The sequence below is a fragment of the Struthio camelus genome, chromosome 4, assembly GCF_040807025.1.
Source record: "Struthio camelus isolate bStrCam1 chromosome 4, bStrCam1.hap1, whole genome shotgun sequence".
NCBI lineage: Eukaryota > Metazoa > Chordata > Aves > Struthioniformes > Struthionidae > Struthio > Struthio camelus.
This window is the reverse complement of record NC_090945.1, coordinates 75,168,984-75,195,751: the sequence shown is the minus strand read 5'-3', so window position 1 is coordinate 75,195,751 and position 26,768 is coordinate 75,168,984. Positions and strand designations below refer to the sequence as shown.

The 26,768-nt window shown below is 42.0% G+C and overlaps 1 protein-coding gene across 9 annotated transcripts in view; it reads left to right on the top strand.

Annotated features, from left to right (window-relative positions):
- The window catches only part of ABLIM2 (actin binding LIM protein family member 2), a 145,812-nt gene that overhangs the window by 13,829 nt on the left and 105,215 nt on the right, over positions 1 to 26,768 (top strand). Inside the window, exon 1 of one of the 9 annotated variants that reach the window (XM_009686205.2) lies at positions 18,185 to 18,364. The exons of 7 other annotated variants lie outside the window; for them this stretch is intronic. In XM_009686205.2, coding sequence (XP_009684500.2) covers positions 18,349 to 18,364 — 16 coding nt within the window. In that variant the 5' untranslated portion in view covers positions 18,185 to 18,348. Of the gene's footprint in view, positions 1 to 18,184; positions 18,365 to 26,768 lie in introns of those variants that run through there. One more of the 9 variants, XM_009686213.2, reaches the window with a different exon arrangement.

Below are 26,768 nucleotides of genomic sequence, written 5' to 3'. Positions count from 1 at the left end.
ACTACAGTGATACGTTAACATACTAAACTGTTTTGAGTATGACACATTTTCCACATCAGAATTAAACAAATAGCAGCTTAACGCATTAAGTCGGTTCAGCAGCATCTGTTATGTCAGTTGCCTACGGGCTGGGAAAGAGGAATTGCAGCAAAAGATCTGCGAGGGCAGATCCAAAAGCTCCGGATTTAACGCTCCAAGTGAGGGAGTGCTGGGGGCCTGGGGGCCGCTTTTGGGTCCCTGGACACTGGTCACTTTGGCAAGATGGTTGTGGCCCCTGGGCTCGGGAGGAGATGTTCAGCTTCGTGACAGCCATCGTGCTCCTCCTCCTGCCGTCGCAATAAAATTGGCGAGTCGAACGACGGGGCTGTTTCTGGTGTGCTGGCCCGTGCGGTTCTGGGTCATTAGCGACCGTGTATAGGAACATAATTAGCTGTGGGAGGAATTCTTTCTTTTCCTTTTCCTAATATTTTTTCCCTATCATTTGTAGCTACCCCAGTAGCGAAGCTCTGCAGCATAATTGACTACTCTTCTAGACACCCTGGAAAAGTGGCTTCACAAAAAAAATTGTGTGATTGTCATTGCTACTCCAAAACGAGGTATTTCAACGTATCTCTCGTTAAACAGGACTTTGAAAGATCTTACACAACTTTTTAAATTACAGTAATGTAATCAGTTTACCAGATAGCATGCAAGTGCAAGCCTTATGCTTGCCCTAGAGGTCTATCTATCAGTAGGCAATGTACATATACAAGAAAATTAAGGCAGAAATCACAAGTAATATCATCTCTTTTTATAAAATAAAATTAAAAAAAAAGGCTCTGACTTGTAGTCTTCTCTGTTGGGATTTTTTTTTATATATATTTTTCACTCAGGAAAGGGATAAGGAGGCTTTTAAAAATGGATCAGGTTTTTAGTCTTTTTTTCTGCAACCATGACAGCTAGAACCATATTTTAAAAAAAATAGGAACAGGTTTCTGCATAATCACTTATCTCCCAGTGATGGTATTTTATTTCAAACGTCAACTACTTTGAGGCTATGATAAAACTGCAAGACTTAATAATGCTTCTCATATTGCAGTCGATACTCCCTGAGCTCACATGTCAAAGAGTCAGCCAGCTTTCAAAATTCACTTAGATGAGCAGTGCTAATCATATTGCCTATTGTTTAGATTGCAAGGGGAGAGAACGGGACCTGTAGGACCTAGAGTTAAGGGGGTTTGGTATTTACTGTCAGGACAGAATCAGGACGACGTCTCTAAGGCCTGGCCCTGCAAATTGCAATGTGAAATGCAGGACCTTGAAACCCAGGGTAGTTTCTTTGAATGTTGAGTATACACATAGATTTAAAAATACAGCTTTGCCTCTCTACTTTGCTGTGACTTTTTGATGGGGGGATCATCAAGATCATGTTATGACTAATATTTTGTTTGTAGAATTGTGAAATTCCTTCTGAAAACATAACTAGCTAGACTTCAGCATTGTCTTCTCTGGGCCTGTCCTGGGGCCAGACTGCTGAAAATCTGAAGGCAGGCAGTGTGCATGGAAATAGATGTATGCAGTAGCTGATTGATAGCGCTCTGGGGCAAGAAATTCATTTTATGTTTGTTTCTGGGGAAAAAAACCCCAAAACAACAACAACAAAACCAAAACAAAACCAAAAAGAAATGTCATTCGTTTAGCCTGAAATTTACATATAGAGTTGCCTAAAATTAGATGATTTTATTAGGATGTAGTGCTCTAAAACTAGAAGTTCAGACCAGAAATGTAGACCCTCCCCCAGGGGTCCGACGTTCCTTATAGCAGATCCAGAGAGAAAAGTTTTGCTTTACTGCATATGTATATCGTCTGAGACTACAATGGGAGGTGGCTTTGTAAAAATCTAGATTCTGTGAGTGAGAGGTGTTCAGCACTGCTGAATCTTAGGCCCTTTTCCTATAGCTGCTATATATGAGTTTGGAAGCCTAATTTTAATCACCCCTGCTTTATAGTGCTTTTCTTCATTCACTTGCGATGATGTTCCTGTTAGAGAGTCGTTCCACATACTGGCACAGCAGCAAAACATGCCTTTCATGTAATGTGGAGTCCCGCACCTGGGAGGGAGCGGAGCAAGTCCGGTGTGGGGCTGCCAGGTGGCCAGGGCTAGAGGACAAGGTGCATGGGGAGAGGCTGTGGGAGCTGGACGCCCGCAGCCCAGAGGAGACACAGCTAGGGGGATGCAATCACTGCCTTCCACTACCTGCTGCTGGGGCTGCAGAAGACTTCTCAGATGCATGGTGCAAAAGGGCAGGAGTCAACGCTAACAACTTGCAACAAGGGAAGTTCTGATTAGAAATAAGGAAAGAAAATTTCACAAGGAAGGTGGTAAAGCACTAAAAAAACAGGTTGCCCAGAGAGGTTGCAGGTCTCCATCCTTGGAGGTTTTCATACCTGAGCTGGACAGGGTCATTAGCAACGCAATCTAGTTGAATCCACGTTGAGTGGCAAGTTGTACTGAAAGACCCCCCGGAGGTGCCTTCCTACCTAAATTATTCTGTGATTCTACATGTAGAGGGTGGAATTGTTAAACTTGACTTCAGGGTGATTATATTTAAAGCTTAGAGCAGGAGAGCAAGACAATGCTTCTGGGACTGTCATGCAGCATGTCCAAAAAATATAGAGAAGATGCGTATACCTCAAACAGAAACTCAGTTCTTTCCTCTGTAGTATACTGTTATCTCAACTGAAAGTTATGTGATGATTTTAAAAAACAGCCATTTCTCTGGCTGTGTGATGTTTAAATGAACTTTTTAAGGGGTCACATTTAATTTTCCAGGTCATAAGTGGAGCAGAATAGATTTAAGACTTCTACTTTCTGTTCTGTAACGGATAATTAAAAGATCTAATCTCCCGTACAGCTGACCTGAGAATAAAGCCAATATGTTTCCAGTATTTTGTAGATTTTCTACAAAGTGGAGTCCCCAGTTTCTAATTTTTAATTTGATATGTCATTACTACAACTAAGCGAATTTTAAGACAGTGTATTGATTTGAAATTGAATCTCGAAGGCATTTTTTTCATGTGGACTGAACGTAAAACATATAGTGAACTCACAGATACCTATCTAGGAGAGGAAAAATCTCATTAATATAAAACTACCTGTAAAAAGACTGTAAAAGATATTGCAGAAAAAGGAAGTTTTTAAGATTAGGCCAGTTTCAGTTTCAAAAAAGCAAAATTTACTTTATTACATTTTCTAATTATGTCCCTACTTGTCATACAACTAATGAATGGATTAGTACATAACCTGAGTCTAGAATTAGCATATAATTGTTAAAAGTTTTTGAGTAGATCTGAGCATGTTTGGAAGGTTTTGGATCTATGCTTTAAATAAAATAATTACATATTATTGTGTAAGTAGAAGAATACGTTTTAAACTAATTGCTCTTATTTTACCATCTTACAAATTTACAAAAGTGTAGTCTCATTGGTTTAAAAGGGTATATAGAGTATGCATGAAAACCTTTATCTTAGTAGCTTTGGATTGATTTCTATTTAGTTTATTTTCACTCTTTTGCCAGTTTCTAATAATTAGTAAAAGACCAAACATGGGAATTGTGAAACACATTGCAGTCCGTCAGTCTGTTGGAGAATCCTTGGGGGACTGCTCTTCTGGTGGTGTAATGTAGGGCACATGGATATCGAGGGAACGAAAAGATGATTTAGAGCCGTTTTCTTTTACTCTTCCCCTTCATCAGGCCTGGAATTCGTCCAGTTAGTTTGTAAAGAAGTGTTGATTACATCTACGTAGGTATAACTGTACTAGCAGTCTGTGAATGGTTGGACTTACTGCATGAATTAGATGAGTGGTTTGGCCTGCAATTGGAAAGAAGGGCAGTGGCTTAGAGGGAGCCATTTGTAAGGCACAACAGAAAGTGTTCTCCAACTAGATACGCAGAGAGGACGCTACTTCCGCTTGAATGCTGTACTGAATGGCACCTGATTAGTGGCTCGTTTACTATCAGAGTATTATTGTCACGCTTACAGAAAACTTCAGAAAAATAAGAATATTTTATGGAAAAATGTTAGATTTTTAAGTAACAGATAGTAATCATAGAGTGGCGCAGTATTGCTCCTTTTTATTGCTCTTTTTTTCCCAATTAGTTAGGCGGCATTTGGGGCACTTTGTCTTGATTAGGAAGAAAAATTGACAACAGATGCAGGTGTTTCTTGGGTACAATGCCATTTTCTTAAAAGAAGAACGTGAACAAAGTCCTTTTTTGTTGCAAATAGTGGGACTGAAGAGCAGGAGGTAATCTGCTGATTTAGAGATGTCTGCTTTGGCTAGTTCCCTGCTCAGAAGAACCTGTTGCACTTCTTTTTCCTTTGAAATTAATAACAAGTGTTTTTTGTCTTTCCCCTGGTTCTTCCTTTTCTCTCTGCCTTCCCCCAACCACATGCTATTGCAGTCTGCTCCTTACTGCAGTACCTGCATCTGCCATATGTTCTCAGCCAGAGGCTTTCTGTTGTTTCATAAAGCTCACCCTAAAAAGGCGGGATTTCTTTTGATTGAGAAATCATTCTTTTTGACTTCTCTGTAAAGTTTTGATTAGAGTCTCCATTAAAGACACAGTTTGCACGCGCATTTAACATTTGCTTATATCCCGACCTCGCCTAATAACAGTCCAGAAATGAGGATATGTAACATCATGGGAATACTTATTCAGAAACAGAGTTTCTTCATCCACTACCTAATTTCAAAGCTAAGAGATTAAAGATGTTTCTTTTTTGTTATACAGCACTAAATATTGTAAATTTCTGTCGAAGAATGATGCTTAAACACATATAATAGATTTGTTTTGAACAAAATATATTTGCACATAGATTCTTGCCAAATGGTCCGGCTAAGTGATTTTGCTTGAAAATTATTATTTAACTGTCTTGTGCTTTAATTTGCACTGCTATTAGAGTAGCATTTCAGCAAACAAAAGCGAGGCATTGTGAAGATACAAAGTAATTACGATCCTTACTCCAAAGAGGTAGCATCAGCCTGAAAATGTCAGAAAATCTAATCTCCAGAAAGCACCATAGATGTTTAAAATGAGTATATACAGTTCTCAAATGATTCTTTACAGTTAAAAAGCCAGATTTTCTTCCCTAATGAAGAATAACATTTTCACTTATTTATAAGGCTCCCGTACTAGGATGTCTAAAAACATCGATCGCGGGAATCAGGAGAGCTGGAGCGGCGTAAGAGCAAGATCTATGAGAGTCAGGCGTGGTTGGCATAGGAAATAAAGAAATTCACAATCCTAATAAGATTTTAAACAAACACAGAAAACACACAGTGAGCAGTTACAGAGTCAGGTTTGGATTTATCTCAGCTGATTTTAGATATCTTAAAATTAGCTGTGTAGTCTAAGTCATCAAATATCCAGTGGAAAAAGGCGCTTCCAGAGAAAGTTTTGTGCTATCCTAAGGTAAGTATCTTGTGCTAGAGCTATGACTTGATGTTTGGAAGCTTCTGTCTCCTTGCATTGATGACAGTGGGAACATACTTTTAAGTACTTTCCTAATTTTTGGATGACTGAAGTTAGGTGAGATTACTCCCACCCTAGGAGACAAGGGAAGACTAAAGCTTTACCTGATTGGTAATCTTTTGTACAAAGCTCATGTTTTCATAGAATGTAGAGCTGAAAACTCCTTCCATTGGCAATTACAACTGCAGTTTGAAATAATATCATGTTAGTATTCCTCGTAGATAAGGCTTTGAAAAGATCAGGCACTCTAAAAACGTTCAGTCGTTTTTAAACCAGTGCTACAATGCATAGTATTAAAACCTGTCTGCCTTGAGTTCTCAGTGTGGAGTCACACTTGATGTAACTGTGACCTGATGTGGGTCATAAAGGTTTATGGCTTGGGGCATAAGTGCAAGTCATTCTTGTCTTCCAAACTGAGGTTCAGACCACACGTTTCAACGCTGCTTCAGCTCAGAAAAGATACTGAAAGAGGAATTTCCAATACTTAGTGATGCAGGAAAGCGTTACTAACAAAGCGGCTCTCAAGAGGTAAGACTAATTTGCAACTGATAGCCATTCTATCATTTTTCATACTAAGTCTGAATGTTAAGTCAGATTCAAGGATTCTGCAAGGATGGATGCATGGGTTTATGATTTATAGAGGTTTATGAAATATAGAGGTTTATGATTTTGGGCACCTAACCGTTGGCAATGTAGGCAAGTAGGTTAGTCAGCAAAGAGAAGCACTTCCAGAGGATGTTTTATCTTGCACAGCTGCAAAGATAGTTGTAGCTAAAATTATTAGAAATGCAAGGATGTCTAATGTGGATAACTCTAATATGGATGTGGTAACTCCAATATGGATAATTTCTAATATGAATGCCATGGTTTAAGGAATTGTGCCTAATTATCTGCTTATTTGATGTTAGCCCTCGCTGTGGTGTTTTTCTGGCTCTTATGTAAGAAGCTGTGTTCCTGGGATAATTCAGTTGCATCCTATGATTTTTTTCATATGCTGAGAACCTCATCAGTCTTTTTATGGAACTCTATGTCGTGTTTTGAGTATGAAATTAATATTCATTTCTTTCAACGTGGTCAGATTGTTAACTTTACTAGACTGTATATATATTTTTAGGTAGCTCACTTACGGGTAGATGCACGTCCATGTTTTAAGGGATTTCCAAAAAAAGCAAAACAACTTCTTGGAATTCAGGCCTGTTCTTACAGAAACGCTAATAGAAACAAAAAGTTTTGAAGTAGAGACACTGATGGTGCTTAGCAGTGCAGAAAAAGTAGTCATACTAGAGTGAATGTTGATTTCATTCATTACTAAGCAGAACTGTCTTTTTTAATTCAGTGAGAGCAAGACTGTCACTCTAAATGACAGAGAGAAATGGGATGCCATGGAATAGGTATTTGGTATCTGAGTCATCATTTTGAGTGTTTGGACTGGAAGAAGAATTATCTTTGCTTTTATATTCAGCTTTGGAAATAAACAGTGGAAACGTGCTGTGGTAGCACGGATCACTTGCTCTTTTTGTGTATCACATTAAAATAAAGTTAGGCTTCTCTCTTATTAAAACCGATGTTTTTTGAGCGATGCTTTGGAAGTAATAGCAAAGCCAAATTGTGCCTTGATGGTCCTTTGGTACATGGTCTGCAGTGGGCAAGAGGTAAAAGAGCTCCTGTGTTTCACAGCCCTACGAAACAGTAAGGCAGAATTGCTTCCTTCTACCCCATCGTGAGGCCCAGGTTGCTGGAGGGAGAGCAGAGCTGCACCCCACTCGCAGAAAGCAGCTTCTCTCCACAAGGCACATGGGCCTGGAAGTACCTGGCTTCACGCTGTTTACAGTATGGAGACTGGGATGTTGATGCAACTGTAGAGACACAAAAAAAGGGAGATGCTCTGCCTTATTTCTGCATTTTAATTACTGGACGCACGAAGCAGATTGGCTCATCCATAAGGATATCTGGTTAACACCTACTCAGCGTAAAGAAACTGGAGAAGTAGTGAATTAAATGCACATATAGACAAACCCTAACAAACAGCGGAGAACGGAGATGGTTAACAAAGACCAGGACCCATAAGACACTGATTGAAGGGCTGTTGCAGGAACGTCTCAAGGGTCACTTTGAAGAGTTCAAGAGACTTTGTGCCCAAGAGGGAGAAGGAAAATGTGATTATTATAGGTTTCATGGGAAAGAGCAAACCCCTCCTGGGTTGTTTGAGGGGGACTGTGCAAAGCTGGTTGTGGAAATTCAGAGGAGGGATTGAAGGTGGAGAAAGGAGGGATCACAGTGGCTCCAGGAGGAGGAAGTTTGGGAAAATGAGAGAAGAGGGAAATAAAAGAGGCTGGTCCCAAGGAAGGTGGCTGGCGGTCAGTACTTTGTCTGGCCAAGCCCTGCGCCTGATCCCCACAGTCTGTCTGCTTGTTAAACTTTTCCTAAGTGCTTCCAGTGCAATTTCTGTGTGTGTATGTGAGACCTGCTAGTGAATATCAGTTCAAACTAACCAGTCAGCCGGAGACCAGCATCTGGAAAGACCCCAAGCCCGTGCTCAAGATTGGGTATGGACAGATGTATGGTCCACTCAGCATCAAGCCTGATGAGCTAGGGACGAGAAACAGGATTGGATGTTTTGCAGTGTTCGCGATTTTGCAGATGCTATTTGTAAAAGTGCTGTTCGGTCTGTGTTTTGACCTGAGTCTGCCCATGGTTGCAATATGTGCGTATGCGTTTTTTGGGGATTGCGCTCAGCCTCGTTGCTGGCCACATCCCGGAAGGGCGGCCGCCACCTCGCAGGGGGGGCAGCTGGGCGTCCCGCAGTCCACCACATTTGTCCATGCATAATTTGTCCCTCCTCTACGTAATACCAAGTGGCCGGACATCAGTCATTCATACTTAGACCAAAACCAGAAGCTGCCGTCCCTGTGGGGAAGTTGATGAAGAGCACTTGAAATGGTTAAGGAGGAATGGCTGTGAACAAGAACAAGCTCTGAACGTATTTACAGCAAGGAGGGGATTCAGTAAAACAGACAGGCAATGTCACGAGCTGAGTCCTTGCATCAGGACGGCTGTGTCACTGAAAGCCGAACGGAGTGAGTCTTGTTTAGTCAGATATAGGTCAAGGAATAGCTACTTGCGTTCCCCAGTCACACGTAATCGTCGTCTTAGTAGCGCGTGATTACAATCTTGAACTGAATCTGTGGGGTTATTGGCAATCGGAGCGGACTGCAGACGCGTGGAACTCCCCGCTTGCCTCCTGGGGTGCTCAGGAGTGATGACCCACATCTGTCTGCGTGATGAGCGCATGACCCTTCTGCCAAGGCCTACTGTGAGGGTAAGACCCTGTGCTTAACAGAAACTCGCTAGGCTTTTCTCTGTTACGGATGAAAATAATAGGCTCTTCTGAGGCACAGGAAAATACAGGTTTTTGTAATGCTTTTAAAGGCTGGTAGTTATCTGGCTTAGGTTACTGTTTTAGAGTCACTGTTTATTTTTTTGTGGAAAGATAGGACTTACCAGGTTCAGTCACAGTAGAACTAAGAGCCAATTTCAATTAAAAAAGTGCTTCAGATAGAGCAGGTTCTTTAGTTTTGTTTTATTTTATTTTATTTTCACTTGAAAAGTGGGTTTCAGTCCTCTCCTCCAAACGTATTTTATAGTTCCCCCCTCCTCGTGAACAGAAATGAATTTCTGAATCACATTTTTCATCATGTAGGGCTGCACTTTTTCTTTCTTTGCCTAATGAGTTGGACTAAGTAATGAGTACAGGCCCTGGGGAGACTGTGGGAGCCACGAGTCCCAACCAGCTCCTAGGTTTTGTGCTCGTCGCAGCCTCATCCTTGGCAGCGTTGGGACCAGACAGTGGCCACTGCCTTTCCCTTACCTCTGCTGTGCTATGGTCTCTATGCAAAAGCAACCTGGACGCAGGGGCTGGGGGGGGGGACTGCAGTGATCTCCAGCATCTCCCGACCCTATCCCCCTGCACCTATCCCACCACAACCCTACTGAAATCAGAGAAGTGATGCTGATTAGGAATTTGGCACTGTATTTTGATCTGTTCTTTGATGAATTCCATATCTGTATGTTGCCTGTGAAAAAATGGCTTGCAATATCTTGCTTTAAGTAGTGCACATTTTTATTAGATGATGTTTCTTCCCCTTCTTTCTGCAAAATGTAACACTCTGATCAAAATGATTCAGTTGAACATGAAAATCATTCAATATCTGAAGAGGGTGGCAGGTTGTAAAAAAAAAAAAAAAAAAAAAAAAGCAAACTGAAATTCATTTGAATGTGGTGAAAGAACGTGTTGTGTAGGCAGTTGAAAAATGTATCTGTAGTTAAATAAAAATGATGGTTGCAGAGTTGTGCAAAAGTAGCACGGTGGCTCTAGGTTCAAGGGTTATGTTTGTGTGAGCGTAACACATTTCTCCTGTGAATGCAGCAGCGAAAGATAACTGATTGCAGAAATTGTGTAGCCTGAATGTGAAAACGGAAGCAATGTGCTGATATATCTGACGAGGGTGAAACACAATTATATTTGTATGTGTGCATTTGAATCTAAGGAGAAATTCAGTCCTGTAGGCTGTGTCAACTTTGCTGAAGTTGACTAATTTGCACCTGTTTAAAGTAGGGTGAATTTAGCTCCAGCACTTCCGTAACTCCAGACCAACCTATATTTGAAGTGACTGCGTGATCACAGCAGAACAGTAGCTAATCCCATCTTAATGCCAAATTAAGCATAGCAAATAAAACCAAGAGGCGTTCAGGTTTATATTTCAGGGCTGAGTTTTTATTCAGGAGAGTTTTATAAGCCATAGAAAAGAAAGAAGCTTTTGATGAAAGATCCTTAAATTATTATTTATATTGTAATGCTTTTAGGAACACTATTTCATATAGGTTTAGTGGGAAGTTAGTAATTTATACATTAATTAACTATTGTGGTGATTCACTGTGACTTGGCTAGCAACATAAACTTTTTTTTTTTTTTTTTTACTTTTTTCGATTTTGCCTTTTGGTGTTGCTATAACACACAGGCATTGTTATTGTCATTCGGTTTGCACTGGGGAATGGAAAGAAAAATGAACCATGGAAATTCCTTCTAAACTGTTTTTTTTTCCTGCTTCCAAACATTTGCTCATTTCCTAGCCAGGGAATGTGTTTTTTCCCCTCTTCTATTCGACAGCACAGATGGGAGCAAATGCACATGATCACCATGAAACCCAGGAGGAGGCTGCCGAGCAGGAGGGCAGCCCGCTCAGTACTCGAGACCTGAAGCTGGAAGCTAGCACAGTTTTGACTAAATGACTCTTACTGATCCAGGGCTCTCTGTAACTTAGAGCCCTGAAGACCAGGGGACTGGCGAGAATATGGCTACAAATAACCTGCAGAGGTCAGAGGAGTGAGTATCAGGTAGCCAGTGATGTGCAAAGTGTGGTCAGTCACTGGCGCCCCCCAGGACACAGGCGATTCCCTGCTGCATCTTGCCTGCATCACCTGCCAGCGAAGCACTGCTGCGAGGAAGCCCGTCGGTCGGACACTGCCTTTCGCAAGACACTCGTAGCAAGATCCCTTTCCATAGAAGGCTCAGAAAAGTTATTTCCAGGTTACACATCCTCAGGAGTTTCACAGCTTTCTGTAGGCTTCCTTTTATGGTAAATCAGTAGATAATACTCTAGTGTTTTGGTTATCTCAGATTCACACTGATATACTGGTAGTAGACAGAGACCAGTGTTTTTTAAGTGATTCCTAAAAAAAAAAAAAAAAAAAGTGGGAGCGAGGAATTTTGAAGCCCAGTTCAGCTGGAACTGAGCAATCAAGAATATCAGTTAATTTAGAATTACACAAAGAACAGCTATTTCTGCTCAGTTTCTTGTTACTAAAGTGCATTCAAAGGCATAATTTTGTTTCAAATGTTGCTGAGAAGAAATGGTAACCTTAGTCAAATAGGGATCAGTCTGAACTTCCTGGTAGTGATGAGTAAAGTGCTAAGATCAGAGCTTAGCACAACTAAGATCAGAAGTTAATGTTGTTTGAAAGTCCCCCACCCAAATCAGTAGTAGGTGGCATCACTGGGAACAAAGTGAAGTCCACCAGTGTCAGATTTCCAATAACATTTTTTTATCTTTACTTTCAAAACAGCAATCTGTATTGTCGACAACTTTGTCAGTGTTCATAAACCAAAATGAATGTATTTAAATAGACTTTCAATCTGATAGATCTTATCCTGCAAGATAGCAGCATTTTGCTTTGGAACGCCTAGCTAGAGCAGTAAACCAAAGTCTTCCACTTTATGGAGGACTCCTCTGTCAAGATAGTATTCAAGATAGTATTTAAAGGGTGGCCGTTGCTGCTATCCACATCACTATGTCTGCTTTAAAAGAAAACTCTTATCTGCCTTTGTTTTGTTGAGGAGTGTTCCTGTGTGTGTGTTTGGCCGTGGCGCAGAGATGCACTGAGCTGGCTTGGTCTCTACAGGGGAACCACCCATCAGCAGGAGCCCCAAGAGGGAAGCGCCTCTTGATTGTCTCCAGAAAAGTGTGCTGAAGACCCCCAAAGGCCACCAGTCTCTGTAGATGTGTTTTCTTGGAGCGCAGGAAAGGTAACTCTTCAAACAGAAAAACCCTCAGATCTGCTGGGTGATAGGCTTTAAAAAAAAAAAAAAAAAATCAAGCCCTTCCTCCCTGGGTCTTTGCAGGGCTGGTGTCGCTTCTTCCAGTTCTGTTTTTACTCCCAAGTTTTAGTGAGTTCCTGAAATAAAATGACAACGCGATCTCCCCTGGGAAGGCTTATTGGCTCAATTGGCTCAATTGGCTCCTGTGTGTTGGCTTTGGGCGTTTCCTGCTTGAAGCGACCCCCTGTGCTCCTCGGGGCAGCTGCTGCTGACCCCATGCCTGTCCCACCTTGCACTCCTGAACTCCCCCAAAATACTCAGTTATGTTGGGTAAGGGAGAACCTCCTTTTCTGCTTACACAGCCTGAAATGCAGCAGTCACATGTGCAAAAGTGGGGGAAACTGCAGGCACTTGGTAACAATCCTCGGTGGGTAGCTGGGAAATTTGAAGTGAAAAACCACAGTGCTTTGCTTTAGGACATGCTCAGGAGTAGGCATGAAAAAGCAGCTGAGAAGGGATTGTTCAAGGCTGCAGATTTGGACTTACATTCTGACATCTTAGGCACACGAATCTTTTGTTAGATATACTCCCAGGCCTCTTAATTCTCAATTTTTCCATTTTGGGGGTATTTTGTGTGCATCCGTGTCCTTTTTCTTTTTTTTAAGACACCTCTGAGGTTCTAGATTCTAATAAAAGCACATGAGAGAGTAGGTTGAATCTTTCTTCTAAATACAATCCAACATACTTTATCATTTGATAATCTTGTAGGATAGGTGGCTTAGGACTGCGGGTTTATGACAATTTCTGTGTAATTTTCCAAAAGAGGGAGAAGCAATGAAGATCCTTTAAGTCTGTACAATTAGTTAATACTTTAGTTTATTCTCCATGTAAGGACTTCAAATTTCCATTGATTGAAAAAAATGCAGATAATTTAAATGGAAATTTTATATTTAAAAAATGATAAATTAGCATTTATAGTGACCTCTCTCTCTCTTTGTGTGTGTAACATCAACCCGCACGAAAATTACATCTTTAAAAATCTTTTCTATGCATTAGTTACTCCTAGAAGAAATATCTTAAAATGATCTTAGCATCTCTGCGATGCCCACCATCTTTCTTGCTCCATTTGTGAGCCTCTCAATGTCAAATTCATTTTGTAGTTCAGTTCCTTCTGTAGTGAAGGATATAAATTAGATTTTCCAACTTCCATGCTTACTATGTACAATTTTGGTCACACCAACTCACATATATTGGCTTGTTCTGCTTCTTTTTTTTTTTCCTCCTAAGAAATGTGAACTTGAGAGTGTAGGTTTTATCTCAACAGTTTTTGTCACAGTACCATCACTATTGCTTCTGTGATACCTTCCCTTAACACAGTGCGTCCTTTCCTAATTTACTGCCAGATATTCAGCAGACGGTTTAAATTTCTCTTCTTCTCTGACTCTCAAATCCTTTCCCTGTTTAGTCCCTTGTAATCCCTGACCTTTCAGAAACTAATACCTTTTGTTAATTGTTTGCCTTATCCTTATTACATGGCAGGTTTTCTACACTAAATGGCACTTGACAGCCTAGAGTCTCTATTTAAGCAGGTCTTTTCTTACCTAACATCTCTATTTGCTCCCAACCATCCCTATCAGTTTCATAATTTCTGCAAATTCCCTGCACTGCCTGTTCATTTCTAAAGGTATATAATATGCTGTACCATCACTTCACTGCTCACTGAACTGTATCCATTTACTTTCTGACCTGTGTCACTTAGCAAACCACCTTCTGGATGTGCTGGGACTCTCTGACCTCATTATGAGACACATTTTTTTTTTTTTTCAATCCTTCAAGAATTTTCTTGCACCCTATGTGTTGATTTTATACAGTCCTTTTTTTCCATTATGTCACAATCTTCTAAAGACTTTGCAGGTTGTATATTTGATTCCTTCTCACCATTTTACGTGTATGAGTAAAATATTCTTCAGAATACTAGATGGTGCTCTTTTTCTAGTCGAGGAGGAAAGAGCAAAACGCACTGTTTCTTCAGTGCTGCTAGAGAAGTTCCCTCTGTGAGAAGTACAGTAGAGAGGCTAGGAGTGGAAAAGCTTCTGGCTTCATTCATTTAACTTGCTGGCCACCAGGCAAGGGCTGTCATCACGAATTTCAGGGCTGAAGGAAGCTCTTTATTCCCAAGAGATAGTAGGGAGCAGTAAAAGACTCATGACCCAATTACCTTGGAGGAAGCACAGCAAGATGTTATCCTTTATGCAAAGCTCAGAGTGAATTCTCAAGCTGATCTTATATTTTAAGATTTTCTACTTCATAAATATGCAACAGTTTCCACATCTTATACTCAGGCTTCGTACTACAAAAAGACCACAGATTACGTTCTTTTTCTTTACGTGGTTAAACATCTTTTAATTAAAGAGGTCCGTCTATGTGTTTCATTGTTATGCAGATGATGAGAAATGTTCTCTCGTGCATGCATTTGAAGACAGAAGTGTTTGATAGCCAGAAGAGAACTGTAAATTTAATCCGCTTCTGTGCAGATGAAATTTTGGTAGGGTATAAGTGGTAACCATGAGTATGTTTGGATGACTGTATGAGGCCGCTTCCAGCGGGACTGGATCCTTGCTTGATTGCCTCAAGAGAGGCCGGGTGGAAAGTCAGATGATATGGATTTGGTTGTAGGTAGGCCTTTTATCCTACTCTGTTTTGTTAAACCATTACCATTTTACCCTTCATTTTCACTTCTACTGGCACCCTTTATTTAGGTCGTAAGTGTTTGAGGGCACGGATCATCTCATTATTCAGCACTACTGCCAGGCATACAGGTATACTGTAGCCTTAATCCTCTTGGTTACTATTGACATTCTCTTTAAGTGTTAGTGATAGGAGGAGAGCAAGTATAGGAAAAACTTGAGCTGTTTGGGAACATATCTATAACCTTTAAAAAATACTGTTTATGGCCAGTGGTACCATGGGCTGTAAGGAATTTGCAGCCAGCTAATCCATTTCAGCGTGGCCTAAATCTATTGCTAAGCTGTCTGGCTGTTGTTTGCGAAGACATCAGTAAAGGCACTGACCTCAGTAATGTAACCGTGGTTAAACGAAACCTGAAACAAAAAGATAGGTGAGGGATACAAGCAAGGCCGCTGCTGTAGTTGCCAAAACTTGACTTTAAATTTTAAAGGAAGCTAAGTGCGTCATCCTTTTCTATAGCATCCTTTTTGTGGCAGAGCAGTACACCGCCCTTACCTTTAGAATAGAGAAATTAAAGGTGTTTGGCTTGTGCTGATTTGAGAAATCAGGTTAAAACTATAATACTTCATGGATCGTTTACAGCAGGAGTGTCAGCCGTCTGTATCTGAGCTGTCTGGCTTGTGCTGCTGTCACTGTTGTCTCCTGCCGAGCTCATCTGACTCAGTAAATCACACTAATGAAGTGCGATAGTTTCTTGTTTTGTGCCCACAAAGCCAAAGACTGGTGCTGAAGCTTTACTGAAACACTAGCAAAAACCTTTACGCTTTTGAAGTATGATTTTTTTTTCCTTTGCTGTAGCCAAGTTGTGAGACTGTCGTGAAGACTCAAAGATTACAAGTAGAATTGTAAATACAGATTAGTACACTATTTGACTTCATTATGATGGTATACTGTCAAAATGTGGATTATGTAGCAGTTAGCCTTGAAAAGGAGCAAATCTGGCAGTGGAGGGAAAGGCTGTGTTAAGAGTGAAAGCTCTTCCACTTTTCCTGCCTATTAATTTCTGTTCCTTCTGAGTGTTGCTATTTAGCAAAGTGCCTTCTGCATTTCTGCCAAGCTGAAGTAACCTCTGGGAAAATCTAAGTAGGCCAAATCCTGCAAATATCTGGAGAGCTGAGCCAGGGTGTCTGTTGGTGAGTCCAAAAGAATACAAGGAAGGATTGGGTCTAGCACAGATAGCACTAAAATGTTGAGGGTAGGGAGGAAACTGCCATAAGGTTTTAATGCCAGAAGTCAGTTGCTATAAGACTGTGCATATATATATATATATATATATGCACAAAAAATTGAATAATTTATAGTTTCAGTAGCATTTGTTTTCAAATATCAGACTGTTCATGCGCGCAGCATATGGTTCCTGTGAGTTTATGGTAATTTCAAATTACTCAATCAGTGAGAAGCTGAAGCGGTCTCAAGGTGCAGAATGTGGGGTTGGGAGCTGAGATCTTGGGATCTGCTTTCTGGGTCTCGGGTCATGGCAGTCCAATGTTACAGACACCGTGTGTATCCTGTCCCAAGTCGGGGACATGGATTTCCGGTCAGAGCTCCCTATCTGTCCTTACAGAAGTGCTTACTCCATTCTCAATAGTCAGTAATGGACAAACAAAACAATGTTTTATTTTGTATGCGTTATGAAATACTAAGACATTGCCCATAAATATCTTTAAATATTCCCATAAGTTAAAGGAAAATATTTTGAAAAGTTGTTGAAATTATACATTTCCACTTTAGTCGATGGGCATTTCTGTAAGATCTAAGAATGATTAGATGTTTCTGGCTTATCATCAGGAAATCATAATCACATATAGATGCTTTTGAAGCATTGACGCTTTTTTTTTTGGAAACAAAGACTAAAGAGTCTCCACCCTCTCTTTTGATAGCGTTTATAATAATACATAGTGAGCTAGTAAGAGCTTAACTTAGTGAATATCTTTTATGCATTTTTATTTTTACATAATACTTCCATTTTCTTCTGCACAAATAAACCCATTTATTTTGCAAACAAAGAAGAAAAAAGCGTTATGTCATGTTTTAAAAACAGTTTGTTTCCTTTGTGGAAGCTTGGAAGCGATTGAACTTTCTGAGAGATATGATTCAGCAACCTTTGAAGTCACTGGAAAGTCAGCCTTAAACTTAAAAAGTCAGCCCAATGCACATTGGGGCAATTCAGTAGGCTTTTTAACATGCTTTAGTGCAAAACAGTCTTTGACTTGTGTAGTGCAACGAACTTGCTAAGTAGCTGGCCATATTTAATGGGTAAGGCCTGCTTTTTGTGCCCAGTGCCGCCCAACCCGTGTTGCTTTTCTATCCCTCCTGCAGCAATATCAGAAGCTGAGGAGCCTGGTTTTCACCTTTCCATCCCTGACTTGTTTCTGTTTGCTGAAGGAAAGGAAAAGCTATTTCTTTGCTGCTTTGTAACCAAGCAGGCCGTGGCTGGGTAAAGGATGGTGAGCCGCGGGGAGGGAGAGCGTTTCGGCTTCTTCTGAGCCGGCAGGAAAACAAAGCCGGCTTCATGAAAAACACAGCCCTATTCCTCACCCAGTGATTTAGTCCAGGTTTAGCGAGTTTGTTCTCCAAGCAATCGATCCACCTTCCAATGCACTGGCCGTGTTATTACCTTCATACAAAGTTAGCCCAGAGCAAGTGAGAGCTTCAGATTTTCGCCCTCCCAGACTATTCACATGATAACTGGGCAAACAAGTATTGCTTTAAATAGCTCAGCACATCGCTGTTGCTACAATGATACCCGTCCAACTCCATATGAGCAATCAGGGGAGAGATTTTTGGCTGCCAGATAGCTCCCTGAATGCCTTCTGGAGAGAAAACAAACCACCTTACATATCTCCTTCAGAAATCAGTGCTGTCGGCTCCCCTCTGCGGGGGGCCGGAGCGTGAAAGCCTGCCGGAGGGAGGCCGCGGGACACTGCTGGAGCGGTTTTCCCGTTGCTGCCAGTTACCTCAGCCCGTATTTTTAATTTGTGGCCGGGCAGTTTGCAAACGGAGAGCGCCTCCCGCTCAGCTTGGTTTTTTCCCCGAGCTTACAGGCTCGCGCAGTGTTTTCTTTCCTGAAGCCGTTTCTCCCAGGTGCCCGGTAGCGCCCTATGGGAGCCCACCGCAGCGAAGGCGCGAGCGGCAGCAGCCCCTCGTCCCCGCGCCGTCCTGCCCAGGGGTGGCCCGCCCGGCGAACGTGAGACTATTTCGGCTTCTCTCGGGCGCTATTTTTTGCATGGCAGCGAGGTCTTGGCTCGCCTCCTGCTTGTGCGTGGGCGCTGCAGGAGTCATCTGAGCCCCCGCCACATTTCTGTCGGAGGCAGCTCCGGCGACGGCGCGCTGCTGCAGTTCCCACTCGTCTGCTGCGGCGCTTGTCGCGCTCGCGCGTTCCCCGGCCCTTCTCGCTGCCCTCCTCGCAGCTCGGAGGAAGCTGGGGCTGTGATACTTCTGGTGGTGTTTCCCGTGTCACTGTCTGCACGGGACTGAATTAATGCGGGAATGCCAGAAGATACAGGTACAGTGTGATGATGCCACATTTTGGAGCGTGTGGACCTGAAATAGTTTGAATTTGCTGTAACTCGCTGATAATATCGTCAGAATACTTGCTGTTTACATGAAAATGCTGCAGAGGAGAGGAAGAGGGCTAAACGTTTATGTTAAATTATGCTTCATAGTCTTTTAATTATGTAAGTGATGATTTGAAAACTGCAGTGATACGGCACTTACTGGCTGACAGCTCAATTTGAAAAACTCCCTGATTTTATTTAATTTAATTTGTCTTAGACCTGTATTGGATTCTAATGAAAAAACGCCTATTGCTTTATGCAGATGTATTGGCGTGCTGATCCTATCTCCTTTCTCGCTGCAGTCTTGCTAAAAGCATACCAAAATAGCATTTATGCTGCTGCAGTAGCAGCTCCTAAAATTCAGCAGACTTCTGCTAACTGAACTTGGGTCTGGTAAATATTTTACAGCAGTAGGGAGCGCAGGAGGCTAGCTTGCGCTAGGCTTGTTTACGTGAGGTGGGCTTTGCACTGAGCGTATGGCAAGGTCTGGAGCTCGTGGGTGCTGAGCGCTTGTGCCGTATTGCATGTCTGATGCCTGCTTGCGCTACTTTGCGTTGCGCTGCGTTCCTCCGTTGCCCGTACCGTAAACCCTGTAAGCAGCAGTGACAGCAGAAGACACTTCAGGCTTTCAGTTGCGTTAACTTATGTGCTGTCTTGTATCAGCTATAGATTTCTTTTTGGATTATGAGCCAGAGGAAGCATTGGAAAAGGTTTCCAATCCATTTCTTCGTGCCGAAGGAAAGGCGCTGTAAAAACTAATGCTAATAACTAGTAAAAGCAGGTATATAGTTCAGAAGTGAACACAATTATTTTTAATGGTGTTATTTTATCTTTTTGGACTATGTTAAGTACTTTTAATTAAATAGAGATCTATTGGCCTAAGGATTTCCTGAATTTGCTGAATTGCCTGTGGTGCAGGATATTAATTAAAGAACTAGTAATAGTGCTTGCTTTAGGAACAACAAGCAGTATTGAAAAAATAGTAAGCATTTCTTCAGAAGCTGTTACACATGGTCATTGTGTAAAAGCCCTGTTTGGGAAGTCAGCTAGTTAGTGTACGCTAAAGCGGTTCCAGTTCAGCTCCCTGTATAGCTAGCCGAAATTTTGGGGGCAATACGTAATGTGGAAATTCAAGGCAAAATTTAGTTTACTCTTTTTCCCTGTAAACTGTCTAGTTTATTGTGAGCTGCGTGAAAGGAAAAGGTTTTGCAAAATACTAAGGTGGCACAATTAAGGATGCAAGCACATTATCTGGGAAAAGGCTTTTAATACAAACTCCTAATGGAGCGATATGTTGAAACGAGTTCCCACAAGTGCTCTTCCGGGACATCGGTTTCTAGCACGTCCGCCGCCGGGGCCGCTTCAGCGCCCGTCCGCTCGGAGGTGCCGCGCTCCCCGCGGCGCTGGTGCGGGCTGTGCCGTGCCGGGGCCGCTGGCGCCCCGGCTGGCGGGGTGGGGGGCCGGGCGCTGCTCTTGCCCTGCGGCAAAAGTCAGTGCAGCACAGCCGAAGGGGAGGCAGGTGGATGGGGAGGGTTGTGGACTTTTATCATCCCCCTTTTCCTCTTCCTCTCCGCAGAAACAGAAGCAGGGGCTGCGGGTCACCGTAGGGGTCTCGGGCCCTCACAAGTCCTCAGGGGTCCTTAGGAGCAAAACGAAACCCCCAAAACCCTTATCCGTGGTAAATGTATAGCTCACACCCATGTAGTTCTCCACACACCTCATTAATTACCTTATTACTTTTTTATTACTCTATTATATTATCCTTGCCTTCAGGCAAGCACTGGAAGTACTCCTGGTCACTGTATTTTTGCAGATAGGCGCAAGACAAGGGGAGACTCGGGGTCACATTTTGGCACCTAAAACTGCAAATAGTGCTAAATGGGATATTTACAGGTACTTAAATGCTAGTTTCCTTTGCTTTCATGCTATGTTTTTAAACCTAGCCCTGAGTGATTTGATTTAGGCAATGCCAGAAATGTTTGGCGAAATGAGAACTTGAACTCAAATCTCTTAATTCGGATCTGGTGCTAGGGTCATTTGATTCTCTCTTAATCCTGCTCAGAGAAGATTGCAAATTTAATTCCACTCTAAGCGCTTCTGTCCCCCCCTCCAATTGCTTGATACAGCGTTCCAGCAGTCCATATTTTTCTCCTCAAATACTTAGTGAGTAAATGGCATTCAGGTTTCATAGTTGTTAATTTTGAATTGCAGTGACCAACTCTAGCCGTAGAGGTGAAGGGTTTCAGTGTCAACGTTTCTGAGATAATTTTCTGTTAATCCCGTCAAGGTGAATAGCGTTCATCGTCAGAGCCACGCGTTTCTCTTTCAGAGTTGGAACGTTGTCTTTGTCGTTAGTGCAAAAGTTGACCAATCTTATGAACTAAACAACTGATACATCTCTTGAAGAGGATGTAATGGGGTATGAAGAAAGGAAGTTCTCAGTGAATTTATACAGGAGCCAGCAGTGCTGATAGTTTCTAAAGAAAGCTTGATCTAGCTTTTCTTCTGACGGAGGGTTGCTATTAAAGGCAAATGATACTGCATTTGCGTTCAGAGCCCGAAATGAAAGGATTGCTCTTTTTTAACCCAATCCCAAGAACACAAGACCAGAAGCAAACAAAAGAGGAAAGCAGAGGAAAAAAAGACACACAACAAATTACTCTCCTCTCTTTGGTTTTCCTTTTACGTCTATCTTTAAGCTCTGATCATATACTCACTGTCCAAGATCTGTGGTGAAATGTTTACGCTTCTCCTGAATTGAAAGCTAACTGTTAGGATTATGCAAACTTGTTCTTTAGGAATAAAATATTTATTCACACAAACATGATCCAGTCATTCAAATTACATTTTACCGTTTATTTCATAGTACTCTTTAAAATGTTTATATGACATACCGCAGAGCAGAAAACACCTGTCAGACCTGTTATTAAGTTGTGTGATTTGGCACTTTTTCCGTTCAGGCTTCAGTAATGCTGAAGAGCCAGAAACCTAAGAAGCTGTTTTGCAGAAGAGGGCTAAATAGTGGGGAGTAAATAGGACACATGGCCTTATTTTTGTCCATATATTGGGCAAAACAGCTAAAATGTACTGCACATCTCCCTGCTACGTAAGCACCTTCCATTTTGTGCCTTAACTGAGGCATGGGTGGAAGGCAAAAACCCACCATTATTTGCTCATATAGTAAAAGTCTTTATTATTAAGCATTGTGTTAGAGGTTGGATCTCAGGCTGAACGTGTATTCCTAAGCATGGCATTTCTTAACTTTTCAGTGCTTGATTTCTAAGCTCAGCAATGACTTCTGTGTGTCCTTATTGCTAAGTTAAAACAAAAGGGAAAAACAAACAACAAACTGTTAAAACAAACTGGAAAAAAAAAAGCATTAGGACTATGTTAAATTAGGCAATTTCTAGCCACATGTTTCTTCATGAGGTTTGTGGTCTACCAGGAGGACTTCTGTCATGGGGCTGGCAGAGAGCCCGATAATGGTAGTGTTTGCTCATCCTCTGCGTGGGCCAGTCCTAGGTGGGCAGCGAGGTCCTTTGCAGAGGATGAGTCTCAGATGTTTGCTCACGCTGCAGAGAAGCTGAAGGATAAGCAGTGGTCTTTTCCCTCCCAGGCTCTGGAGAGGAGCTTGAACAGGGCCTCGAGAGCCTCTTCCCTTCTGTCACCAGTATCAGCTAATTTTGTCCCACTCTAACAGCCCTGTCTCAGGCACGTCTCTTCCTTACCCCAGCACTTTGTCCCAGTCCCCGCTGCTGTTAAATCCTAGCTGATCTAGCAATGTTAAATGAGCTGTGTTAGTTCAAAAGAGTTTGTTTTTTTTTTTTCCACCCCATATTTGTGGATTTTCACGGGGACTGTCATGTCCATCTCTCTGTTAGACTTCAGCCTTTACTCCAAAGCACACCGTGTGAGAACTTCCAAAGACAAGGTGCCATACTTTTTTTTTTAAGTTGAAAAGACAATATATATGTTATCCTTTTCTTTTTTTCATCTCTATTAAAAGCTTAGACAGTTTGTCTGAAGTTTTCCCCAAAGAAATGAGTCTGAGGAGAACACCAAACATAAAGAATTTCAATATAAACAGTTGAAGCTTGGCAAATTGTAAGCCCGCTAAAACTGTCATTTTACAGTTACAGTGTAGTGCAGCTGTAGTAGTGAGCAATCCCGCAATCCTCTCTTCCCCCATCATACTTAGAGTAAGTGCATGTGGCTAGGGCAAACAAAATAGGAATAAATCTGTTTGCAGAAATGTATCCTATTTTACAATTTTTAAAGCACTGCTAATTCAGTAATCCCTACTTAATCCAGAACTGCAGAATTATGGGCTGCCCCCAGCATGTTGGAGAGAGGTGAGCCTGATCACTGAGGCTCTCTAGTTTTGCTATCTGTCAGAGTTCAGTACGCTCTGACAGGGTCTTTTAGATATTCCACGCATACAGAGAGCGCAGTGTTTAATATAAAAGTTTACTTTTAAGCAATTTGATGTTACACAGGATTTTTGATTTAGCAGAGTGATTCAGCAATACACTGAAATCACAATTCAAGTGTATACGCTTAACAAAATCTAGCTGGACAGTTCAATCACAATACCAATGTGATTGCCGTTGGTGGTCTCAAATGTGCTCGCCATCCCGACAATGGGCATCCCCAGTCGCCAGGAAGGAATATGTGGGTTGATGCCAGCTCAAGCCCATTGCTCTCTTCAAGACTTGTTAGTTGCTGAGGTTTCATACTCTCTGTTGGGCAGAGCTACGTATACACTTCCCCCATGCCGGTCTGGCGGTCTGGCTGTTCTTAGGGAGACCTTCACAATCTTTTCAACAACTCAGAAGAAGCATTCACACCAGGTCTAACTAATGGATATGGCTGCTTATCTAAAACAAAGGTCACCCTCCGGCCCCCTTTGTGTTGAAACAAAGTCAGTCCTCTGTGCAACAGCAGGGGTTAACAAGCCGCATCCTACACTGTCCTTGAGTTTCATGGGGCAGCTGGCTCTCTGAGCCTTCTCCCATTGTAGAGGTTATTGGTCAGTCACACCATCAGAAGTGTATAATCGCTGGACATTTGACAAATAATTTTGCCAGTCATGTTTCCAGCACCGCACAGTTCTTGTATGCTAATAAGTGCTAGGGAAAGTGAATGCTAATTCTTTTCTTTCCCATTTTTGTCCTTGCCAGAGAGTAAGTACAATAAAACCTTTGCGGGGCTGAAGGATTTGTGGAGATACTTCTGCTAGAGCAGTATACTGGCAAACTAGGAGGAAGACAAATTTGGAGAATCAGGCTTTCCTTTGCATTTCTGTTCAGCAAGAGTCACTTAAAGTTAAGAAGGAAATTTCTAGTTTCATTAAATTCTACAAACCAGAATGCAATAGCATAATCATTTAATTTTTAATGAACTCTTTAGTTGATCATGATCAGATGAATATTCTCAGATCATTACATTCCATAAGCAATACAGTATGTTAGCAGCTAAGTATGTCGGTCATATCTTCTGCTTTGAAGACTAGTTTTGATACCTAAAGGGGTAAAAATAGAAAGCTGAAAATTACCATGTAAACAGATTTACTTCATAATGAGTTGGAAGGCACATATGTTGAAATTTTAGATTGACTAAGATAATTAATTTGAAAGTATTTCCGTTTTTAAAAATTGTATCCATAGTTTTGCACTTCAACATAAAGCACAATATATTTTAAAACAAAATATTCAAATTTAGACCAACGTTAATCACATCATTTTGTTCTGCGAGAAGAAAGAACAAGTATTTAAAACTGCCATCAAAAGCACAGTTTTATAATGAGCCCAAATGCACTCTATTCCCACTTGGTTTCCTAGAGACTGTTGTGTGAAACACTGATTAGCTTAGTTCTGAACTGAGAGGAAGGCAAAACAAATATTCCTCTGTAATATGCTTGTAATATGCATATTTTAAATATAATTTGTGTTATTTCAAGATCAATGAAGGAATTCCAAATGAAATACTACATTTTTTTTAGACTTTATTATGTGTTGAGAATTCTTCATTATTTTCCAGTTCTATCCCTTGATGAGAAATGACTCATAATAAAAAATCTCAAGGCTTTGAAAATAACAAAAAGAACGTGCCAGTGGGTGAAGTTTCTTGCATTTGGGTAGCATAGTGTAAGAAAACGTATTCCTAGGGTGGCTTCACAAATACTGCTCAGGACAGTCCCAGTCAGAGTTTGGCCGCAGTTTCTTGAGTTAGCAGTGGCCTTCAAGAGGACCAAGCAATGCCTCGTCTTCCTGCTCTGTAGAAGTGGACAGTAAGCACCAAGGGCAACGTGGCAAGTAAAGCCGCCTTGCGCTATTGCTTTCCGATAACTGCAGCCTTGAACTTCCAGGCGAGCAGCGAGGGAGCCAACAGACGTTACCCTTCTTCAGCTCCTGAGTCATGCAGCTCCATAACCCGCAGCTGCGTTCTGGGGAAGGTGTGGATGCTCGTCACTTCAAAGCAGAAGGAATACGCGTACTGAAAGATTTCACTAATGTCTTTCTCTTGTGTGAGATGTGTCAGAGAGTAGTAGACTATGTTTTCTCAGGGAAGGTTTTGTTAAACAGAAATAGTACCGTACGTCTAATTTAAGAAAGTCTTTGGCATACGCTTGGTTGTTCTACACAGGATTTTATTTCCTTAGCGAGGTACCGCTTGGGGGGAGGATGCAGCAGACGTGTTCAAGGGCTCCTTGACCTTTCTGGTACATCCCTTTCCTTCCTTACATCCAGCAGGGCCAGAAGCATGGGCTAGTGGAGCCTTGGACTTACAAGGGTCCATCATGGGTGGTAGGTGGAAATACGAACCCCACTCAGCATCCCACTCGTGGTGCGGGATGGTTGTGGGGGGCACAAGCTGCTTTCTGCTGCCAGAGCTTTGTAGTTAGCTTGGTAGCTCTGTGCAATCAGAATATCTTCTGTAAAGCAGGTCTAGCTGGGAGACCTGTGCCACAGGTCTCCTGTTTTTCCTGATTAATTGGAAAGTAGGGTGGGCCAAAAATTGTCATTTGACCTGCTTTTCAGCGAGAAGAGAAAAAAGCTCCCCAGAAACCACAACAAAGAAAATCTTTTGAAAGGGCTTTGAAAATGGACAAATTCATGTGTCCGGGAGCCAAATATTTTAGCATTTTCTTGAGGAGGAAAGCCGCAGTTTGCCCTGGCAAAGTGACAGCGTTTTCGGTGCAGCGAGCGGGGGAGCGTTTCGTTTGGAGGGCTGCGCCGGCGGCTGAGCTCTGGCTGCGCGCCGCGCCGCCGTGGGACATGGCTGCCGTCCGCGTGCCTCCGCGCTGGGGGGCTACGACGCCTCGCCAGGGAGCTCGCTCGGGCAGCAGGAGCATGGGAGAGTCGAGCGTGCAGCACAGGTTCAAAAAATCAAGTGAGTCTGTCTCTCTAATCAGAATTTTCCCTTTCAAATGTAACTTTTCATACGAAAATATTCTGGGTGAAGTCAACTGTTTTTCAGTCCAGGAATTAAATGCTACACCTCTGATGCTTGTTAACAGTTTTGGAGGAGAGAGAACCCTCTTTACCAAGAATTAGAAACTTCTAGCTACTACTATACTCAGCATCTCAGTAAAAAAAACATTGCTTAAATTTCTTACAGGGCTGATTCTTCAGTTAATTTCAGGGTGGATCGTTTTGGGCAAGTTACAATACAGAGAAATTCTCGTGTCAAAAGTTAAACATTGTGAAGTGTAGAGTTCTCTCCGTTTTTATTTCTTTAAAGGAAAAAGGCAGAAGACTGTATTAGCTTGAACTAAGAGCTTCCTTTAGTCTTCGTAAATTTGGGCGTCTGCATTTCTATAAACTTCTAATTGCTTGTTGTCGGCTGTTGTTTGTATTGGATATGTACTTAATTATAGCCAGGGCTTCAGCAAGAGCTCCAAAATTCACATTGCTTTCAGCAGGGCTTCTTGACAAGCAGAGAATGCAGAATTGCAGTGGGCGAGGCAGGAAGCTGATGGGTGGTAAATAAGACTACAGACAACTCATCACAGGTATCTCCCTGAAAAAAAGCCAACAACGAAAGAAAGCACTTCTATTTGCAATAGAATGTGCAAGATTGGTCAAAACTCCCAGAAACTCGCTAGAGCACTGGGTGGCAGGTTCAGCATCTCTTTGAAATACTGGCTTCTTAAGGTCAATGGACCTGAAGAGGCCTTTTAGGTATCACCAGCCAGTTCCAGAGATGGGGGTGAAGGTACTAATAGAGGAGGAAGAGCGGCAAGGACAGACGTTGGAGAGCAGAGTTGGCCTGGGCTCTCCAGGGCAGCACAGGCTCTAGGATCTAGCAAGACTGTGGATGTCCCAGTACCACACTGGTATTGACACTTAC